Raw genomic sequence first — 8,682 nt, forward strand, 5'->3', positions numbered from 1 at the left:
TAACTTTTGATGTTCTGTAGCATTCAGCGTTCCAGTTTCCACCTTGTGGGCATTTTTCAGAAGTAAACCACTTCAGAAATAACATCTATCAAAATTACCAGGTCCTTAGGGGGACCTGTCGCTAAAGACTCTGTGTTCTGTCGTCTGTCTCTGTCTGAAGCTGTTGAAATGAAACGAGGATGCAGAGAAGTTGGAAGCTCATGTGCTGCTGGTGGTGACCGACGACGGCCCGGTCTCTTTGGAAAGCAGCCCAGGGCTGAACAAAGAGCTGCCGTACAGCCCAGCAGCTCCCTCCTGGGTCTTTACCCAAGAGAACTGAAAACCTGTTCACGTAAAAACATGTGCACGAAAATTCATAGCAGCATTGTTCATAACAGGAAAAAGTAGGGGAAAAAACAAATGTCCATCAGTTGATAAATGGATAAACAAAATACGTGAACACAAATGGAATATTATTTGGACATGAAAAGACAGACGCACGACACAGGCTGCAGACAGAAATGATGCACATTGACAGAAGCTAGTCGCAGAAGAAGCGCATATGGTTCCAGTTATGTGACAAGTCCAGGGGTGCCTGGGTGGCTCAGTCAGTTAAGCGTCCGGTTCTCGATTCCCGCTCAGGTCAGGATTTCTCAGGGTCATGAGATCAAGCCCTGTGTCTCACTGTGCGCTGGGCATGGAATCTGCTTAAGATTCTCGCCCCATCTTGTGCTCTGTCTCTCTCTCTCTCTCCCCCCCTCTTTCTGGAAGAAGAAAAAAAGTCCAAATTAACAAATGTAGAGTCAGAAAGTAAATTGGTTGAGGGACTGCTTATGGGTATGGTTTCTTGAGGGGGTAGATGATAAAAATGTTCTAGTATTGATTGTGGTGATGGTTACACAGCTCTGTGAATAGAGTAAAAACCACTGAAATGTGCACTTTTTTTTTTAACATTTATTTATTTGAGAGAGCACCCATACATGAGACAAACCCTGAAGCAGATTTCCTGCTGAGCGTGGAGCCCAACACGGGGCTCCATTCAGGACCCTGAGATCAGACCCGAGCCAAAATCAAAAGCCAACCACTTAATCAGCAGAGGCACCCAGCATCCCAAAGTGTGCACTTTCGATCGGTAGATTCAGGTCACCTGGGTGGCTCCGTTGGTTAAGCAGCTGCCTTCTGCAGAGTTCCGGATCGTGGAGTCCCGCATCAGGCTCCCAGCTCAGTGGGAGCCCTGCTTCTCCCTCCCCCTCTCCCTCTGCTGCTCCCTACCACCTCCCCGCTTGTGCTCACTCTCTTTCAAATAAATAGATAAAATCTTTTTTTAAAAAAAGATAACAACGGGGCGCCTGGGTGGCTCAGTGGGTTAAAGCCTCTACCTTCAGCTCTGGTCATGATCCCAGGGTTCTGGGATCGAGCCCCGCATCGGGCTCTCTGCTTAGCAGGAACCCTGCTCTCTCTCTCTCTCTCTCTGCCTGCCTCTCTGCCTACTTGTGATCTACTTGTGATAAATAAATAAAATAAAACACAAATATGCCCAACTGTGCTTTTTAAAAAAAAATAATAAAAAAGATAATTTTTTAAAATAACTAACATAACATAATAAAAGAAAGAAAAGAAGTAACATTACCCAAAAATTCAGAGACCTGGCTTCTGACTTCTTTTTCTGATCTCCAAAATGTCTGTTTCCTTTGGTTGGTTGTTTCTGTTTTTGTTTTTTGGTCATACTCAGGAAAGGATTAAATAGCTGTTATTTTTCTCCTCACTACAAGAAGGAAGCTGCCACAAGCATAAACATATTTTTCTTTGCAAGACCGCAGTTAGCATTGTCGGTCTTCTCTGTCTTGCTACTCAAGTCTGTGAATTAGTGGGTCTGAGCTCATGTTTTAGGTCTAGAAGTCATAACCCTAGGGTATAGAAATTAAATTCTGTTGAGCATCTTCTAAGTACCCACTTTTAAAGATAAAATTAAGATTTAGGGAGGTAAAGTAACTTATAAGACCTTATAAAAGTAATTAGCAATTTGAATCTGTGTTTCCATGACTCAAAAAACTTTCTTTCCAGTGCCTCTTTGCTATTTCCTATCAGGAAAACAGCCCTGGATTCAAAAGTATGGAAGAGATTCTGCATTTAAATTTTGTTAGCTTAAAAATTCAAAGTGAGGGGCGCCTGGGTGGCTCAGTGAGTTAAGCCGCTGCCTTCGGCTCAGGTCATGATCTCAGGGTCCTGGGATCGAGCCCCACATCGGGCTCTCTGCTCGGCGGGGAGCCTGCTTCCCCCTCTCTCTCTGCCTGCCTCTCTGCCTACTTGTGATCTCTATCAAATAAATAAATAAAATCTTTTAAAAAAAAAGTGAGAGGGAAAATGATAATTTTCTATCTTTAATAATTTTGTTGCATAAGTAGAGAAAGTATTACCTCTTCTCAGCCTAAACACCTGAGCCTTTCATAAAAGTCAAGTATCTTTTTTTTTTCTAAGTAGGCTTTATGCCCAGTGGGCTTGAACTCACAACCCCAAGATCAAGTCTCCTGCTCCAACAAATGAGCCAGCCAGGCGCCCCCTAAAGTCACGTGTCTTAAGATACTGAATCTGTATCCGCATAGACTTGCTGCGTCCAGCAACTGTGGCTCCCCATGAAGTGTTCTTTGTTTACTTCCTCTTCTCGTCCTTCATAAGAGAGGCCAGCTAAAGATCCGCCTGGGTGACTGGACGAACTTCTCCGTTCATAAGAGTCTTTTCCAGGAAAAGGATTTGGTTTGATAGTTAAAACTAGCATATCTAGGACACCTGGGTGGCCCACTCGATTAAGCGTTTGCCTTTGGCTCAGGTCATGATCCCAGGTCCTGGGATGGAATCACACGTCGGGCTCCTTGCTCAGTGGCAAATCTGCTTCTCCCTCTCCCTGTGCCCCTCCCCCTGCTTGTGCTTGCTCAGTCTCTGAAAAATAAATAAAATCTTTTTTTTTTAAAGATTTTATTTATTTATATGACAGGCAGAGATCACAAGTAGGCAGAGAGGCAGGCAGAGAGAGAGGAGGAAGCAGGTTCCCTGCTGAGCAGAGAGCCCGATGTGGGGCTCGATCCCAGGACCCTGAGATCATGACCTGAGCCGAAGACAGAGGATTTAACCACTGAGCCACCCAGGCGCCCCAATAAAATCTTTAAAAAAAAAAAAAAAAAAAGCAAAAACCAACGCATCTGACTTTGAGCATACGGACACAAAAAGCCCATCACAAAAGAATGTTTATTCTGAGAGAGGTAGGGTTTTAATGGACCGTCCAGTTGAGTGTAGTGGTGACATAGTAAGGACTTGGATGACTGGAAAGTAGTTGAGGTTTACTTTTCACTGCTGAAGTTGAGTTGAGAAATCTCCTTTAGTTATAAGTGTTCTGGGAAGATAGAAGGTAGAAGGTTAGTTCAGTGACCTTTGAACTTCCTTCCATGTATCTGATTATTTTTTTTTAAGATTGTATTTATTTGAGAAAGAGACATAGTGACAGAGATAGGGAGAGAGTGCACAAGCACAAGAGGGAGATACAGGCCCCCGCTGAGCAGGGAGCCTGACGTGGGCCTCGATCCCAGGACCCCAGGATCATGACCTGAGCCGAAGGCAGTCGCCCAACCAGCTGAGCCACCCAAGCTCCCCTCTTTTTTTTTTTTTTTTTTTAAAGATTTTATGTATTTATTTGAGGAAGATTTATTGAGAGAGATCACAAGCAGGCAGAGAGGCAGGCAGAGAGAGAGGAAGAAGCAGGATCCCTGCTGAGCAGAGAGCCTGATACGGGGCTCGATCCCAGGACTCCGAGTTCATGACCTGAGCCGAAGGCAGCAGCTTAACCCGCTGAGCCACCCAGGCGCCCCTCCCCTCTTTTTTTTTTTTTTAAGAAGCTCTGCACTTAACGTGAGGTTGAGCTCACCATCCTGAGATCGAGTCGCATGCCCACCAGCTGAGCCGAGCAGTGCCCCATGCTGCTTCTGAGTACCCCTGCCACCCCCTCATTCCTTCCAGACTGCCGAAGAGGCTGTGCTCTCATCTCGCTTATGTTTTCCTTCCCGTAGGATGGACAGAATGACAGAAGATGCCCTTCGCCTCAACCTGCTGAAGCGGAGCTTGGACCCGGCGGACGAAAGAGACGACGTCCTGGCTAAGCGACTCAAAATGGAGGGGCACGAGGCCATGGAACGCCTGAAGATGCTGGCGCTGCTGAAACGGAAGGACCTGGCGAACCTGGAGGTGCCGCACGAGTTGCCCACCAAGCAGGATGGCGGTGGCATCAAGGGCTACGAGGAGAAGCTCAACGGGAGCCTCAGGCCTCACGGAGACGGCAGGGCGGCAGGAAGGCCCGGCAAAGAGAACATCAGCGACGAGCCGGTGGATATGAGCGCGAGGCGGAGGTACGGCGCCGGCTCCTGCAGGGGCACCTCCTCCAGGCTGCGCCGTGCGGCTGGGATACATTCCAGTGAGAGGAGGTGCTTCTTGGAATAAGACAGGCGTGTGCCGTTTGGCCTGACCAGGAATCCCTGTCACTCCGCAGTGGAGCTTGGTGCCTCCTGTCTCTGCTTAGCGGCACGGAGTCCGCAGTCAGCACGCTTAGGAGAAAGGTCATTGCGGGTGGATGAGGCACCGCAGAGCTGGCAGGGAGAGGCCGCGGGCTCCGCTCCCATGGCAGGCCGGACTAGCAGGGCCGCAGGCGTTCCTTCAGGTCGCCCCGACAGGCTTCGAATGTGCCGGGCCGGAGCCCCCGCTTCCATTACTTCCAAAAGCCGGGGCCCAGCTTCTCTTGTGCGAACAAGGAGGTGGTCCTCACGTGCTGATTCTCTGCCTTCTTGCTTTGTTGGCGCCACTGTCTTCAGCCTTCACGTACACGTGAACATTCTTATGCTGTGCACATCCACGTGTGTGTGCACTCACACGTACACGGTTTCACAGGACTTTTTTTCTGGTGTCTGTCAGGGCTGAGTACTTGAAACAGTGGTGCTCGTACTCAGAGGGGTACTGGCGGAAGGGACAGCTCCCGGGGCAGTGAGTCACAGTGTAGACAACCTTAGCTTTAAGAACATTGTTTATTAATAGTTCACATAGAGCTGATAGGGCGTGAGAATGATTCTGTAGTGTCCGCTTCCCTTCAGCTGAATTTGTCTTACAACTGAAGAAGAACGAAAGAAATAGAGCCTATTTTTTTTCTTTTTAAGATTTTATTTATTTTTTTAACAGAGAGAGATCACAAGTAGGCAGAGAGGCAGGCAGAGAGAGGGGGAGGCAGGCTCCCTGCTGAGCAGAGAGCCCGATGTGGGGCTCGATCCCAGGACCCTGAGATCATGCCCTGAGCTGAAGGCAAAGGCTTAATTCACTGAGCCACCAGGAACCCCCAGTTAGAGCCTTACCTGGGATTCTTTCTCTAGCTTTTAATGTTAACTTACTGTTAATGTCCCAAGTTTTTTTGTTTTTTTTTTTTTTAAAGATTTTATTAGAGAGCACAAGCAGGGTGAGGGGCAGAAAGAGAAGCAGACTCCCTGCTGAGCAAGGAGCTTCATTCAGGGCTCCATCCCAGGACCCTGAGATCATGACCTGAGCCAAAGGCAGCTGCTTCATCAACTGAGCCAACCAGGCACCCCCCACACAATTATTTTTTTAAAACTCACCCAATGATGGAACATTATTCTTGGTAATAGCATTTAAAATCCTGGGCGCCTGGGTGGCTCAGTGGGTTGGGCGGCTGCCTTCGGCTCGGGTCGTGATCTCAGGGTCCTGGGATCGAGTCCCGCATCGGGCTCTCTGCTCAGCAGGGGGCCTTCTTCCCCCTCTCTCTCTGCCTGCCTCTCTGTCTACTTGTGATCTCTGTCAAATAAATAAAATCTTTTAAAAAATAAAAAATAAAAAAAATAAAATCCTTAGGAAACTTTAAATAAATTCCCTGTTGGTCATAAATGAGAAAAGTCCTTGGGTAGCTTGGAAGCTATCTGTAGTGTCAGCAGAATATTATGAAAATAGATTAATTCTGAGATTCTTGAGAAAAAAAGAAAGCTGACGAATGTGATCAGGCCCCTGAGCAGCCCGCGTGCCCGTAACCACCTTCGCCATCTGGAGCAGGTACTGACCCTACTTAACGAGGGAGGACAGACATTGGCCGGATCCCTTAGATCCCAAGTTGGCCCTGAAAATGCATTTTTCACAGAAACATTGTTACACATTTTGATGAGATCTCAGTACTAGTATTATTGGTATCGTATTAAATAAAATTTTAAAGTTCTGCTTTGAAAAGTCAGACTGCCCTAAGAACCCTACTATTGCATTTAATTTTATTTTAGAGGAATGAACTTTTGAAACTTGATCCTCTGGAAACTGGGAACTGTTTTGTTTTGTTTAAGATTTTTTCTTTATTTATCTGACAGAGATCACAAGTAGACAGAGAGGCAGGCAGAGAGAGAGGAGGAAGCAGACTCCCTGCAGAGCGGAAAGCCCGATGTGGGGCTCGATCCCAGGACCCTGGGATCATGACCGGAGCCGAAGGCAGAGGCTGAACCCACTGAGCCACCCAGGTGCCCCTGGGAACTGTTTTTAATGGTCTCCAGGAAAAGAGGGTTGATATAACTTGCGTAGATCCCTATTCTGCATGGGAAGGTAGGCCCGACTGGCCCCTGCCACGCTTCTCCCCTTTCACAGACCCACTGACAGTTATTTCCACTTAGCCCCTAGCTTTTTATTAGAATAAATTGTTCAGCAGGGAGAACAGCAGTGTCTTTGATCTGGATGAAAGAAGACAATTTAAAAGTAGAAGTGAAGAGCCCTGACATCCATGATAGCCACATCATAATTGTCTAAATGTTTTTTTTTTTTTTTTTTTTTGGCTATCAGTTGGGCAGGTCACAACGTATATGAAATAAGGTATGTGTAAAACCAGTGCTTGCTTATATTTTGGAATGCTAGAGAAACTTGGCAGTTTTCGTTCTATTGTTTTTACAACTGGAGTAAAGATTAGAAGTTACAAAGCTTTTGGGGCGCCTGGGTGGCTCAGTGGGTTAAGCCTCTGCCTTCAGCTAAGGTCATGATCTCGGGGTCCTCGGATCGGCGTCCTGGGATCCGGCCCCACATCGGGCTCACTGCCCAGCAGGGAGCCTGCTTCCCCACCTCTCTCTCTGCCTGCCTCTCTGCCTACTTGTGATCTCTGTCAAATAAATACATAAAACTGATTAAAAAATACCAATCAAGTTTAAAAAAAAAAACTGTAAAATACAAAACAAAACTGTCTATTAAGAAAAAAAAAAGTTGTTACATAGCTCCCAAGGGAATCTGGCAGTCTGGGTCATAAGTGAGGTCAGCAACAAAACAGACTTTTTGTGATCTCTCTCCGACAGGTAAAGTTTCATACTTAAGAACACCAAATAATGTAAATCATATATATATTTGGGGAAGTAGCAAAATATTTTCTTTCCACGGAAAGCTTCCAGAATCTGAAGTCAGATGTATGTAAAAAAAAAAAAAATTGAAGAATGAACCAAAACTTGACTTGGGTATTGCCTTGCCTGTGCTATTATCTATTGTGGGTCTGATTTATATCCAGGAATAAAATATCATTTATTTTATTAGGGTTTATTAGGGTTGTTCTCAGATCCAGCTTCTTAATAAATGCTACTCATCCACAGTCTCTATCCGGGAATGTCTCTTCCTGTCTTGTTGCTGGACAGTCCATCGGCAGTGGGCGGCATTCATTTGAGAAAGGAGGTGTTCTTAGAGATGCTATTGATGTGTGTATCCAACCAGGACCAGAATGGAAGTAGCTTCAGATTGTTGATGTAAATAAACATTGGGAAGTCATGTAGAATTGGAAATCCACCAGATCTCAAAATTAGTCCCTTGTGTTAGGCTTGGAAGGCAGGGATGAAGGAATACAGAAATGAAAAATGAAGTCACCAGAAAATAAAATCAAACACCATAAGGTCCAACCATTATTCCAGCAACTTGGGGTCAGAGAAAGACAGGCTCTTGTCTAGTGCCTTCTTTTTCTATAACCTCACATCCTCGGCTTGCCATCTGTGACCAGCGGTTATAGAGCAGTCCAGACAGATGTAATAGATCCCAGCACACTCGTACGTGTCACTCTGTCCCTCTGTGTCTCAGCTGGATTGGGTTGCTCTCACTAACTCCGTTTTACCCTGTTGAGAAACTGGATGCTCACTCTGTCTAGCCAGGGTGCCCTGTTCGAAAGGCATCTACGGCCCAGCGGCTGGGAGAAGAGAAATGGGAGAAGGCTCTCAGCACTAAAGATCTGTGCTTTACGGGTTCAAGTTTCATGTTTAAGCAACAGCTACACGTTACTTTAGATCCGTGTGTTCCTAACTACACTGAAGGCCTTGAGGAAGAAGTTTCTGGGAGGGTGTCTTTAAGAAATTAGAGAGAAGATATAGTCGTTGATTTGGGGGCCTAGGCAAATTAGAATCTCCAGAATTCAGTGCAAGTTTTTTGGTTTGTTTGTTTGTTTTTTATTTTTTATTTATTTTTTTTTAAAGATTTTATTTATTTATTTGACAGAGAGAAATCACAAGTAGACGGAGAGGCAGGTAGAGAGAGAGGAAGGGAAGCAGGCTCCCTGCTGAGCAGAGAGACCGATGCGGGACTCGATCCCAGGACGCTGAGATCATGACCTGAGCCGAAGGCAGCGGCTTAACCCACTGAGCCACCCAGGCGCCCCTGTTTGTTTGTTTT

The 8,682-nt window shown here is 46.1% G+C and overlaps 1 protein-coding gene across 5 annotated transcripts in view; it reads left to right on the forward strand.

Annotated features, from left to right (window-relative positions):
* GATAD2B (GATA zinc finger domain containing 2B) overlaps window positions 1-8,682 on the forward strand; it is an 82,931-nt gene that overhangs the window by 65,423 nt on the left and 8,826 nt on the right. For all 5 annotated transcript variants that reach the window (XM_059413901.1, XM_059413900.1, XM_059413902.1 and 2 more), the window contains exon 2: window positions 4,038-4,373. In XM_059413901.1, the coding sequence (XP_059269884.1) occupies window positions 4,039-4,373 (335 nt within the window). In that variant the 5' untranslated portion in view covers window position 4,038. The remainder of the gene's footprint in view (window positions 1-4,037; window positions 4,374-8,682) is intronic.

This window comes from Mustela nigripes, chromosome 10, assembly GCF_022355385.1.
Source record: "Mustela nigripes isolate SB6536 chromosome 10, MUSNIG.SB6536, whole genome shotgun sequence".
NCBI classification, from domain to species: domain Eukaryota; kingdom Metazoa; phylum Chordata; class Mammalia; order Carnivora; family Mustelidae; genus Mustela; species Mustela nigripes.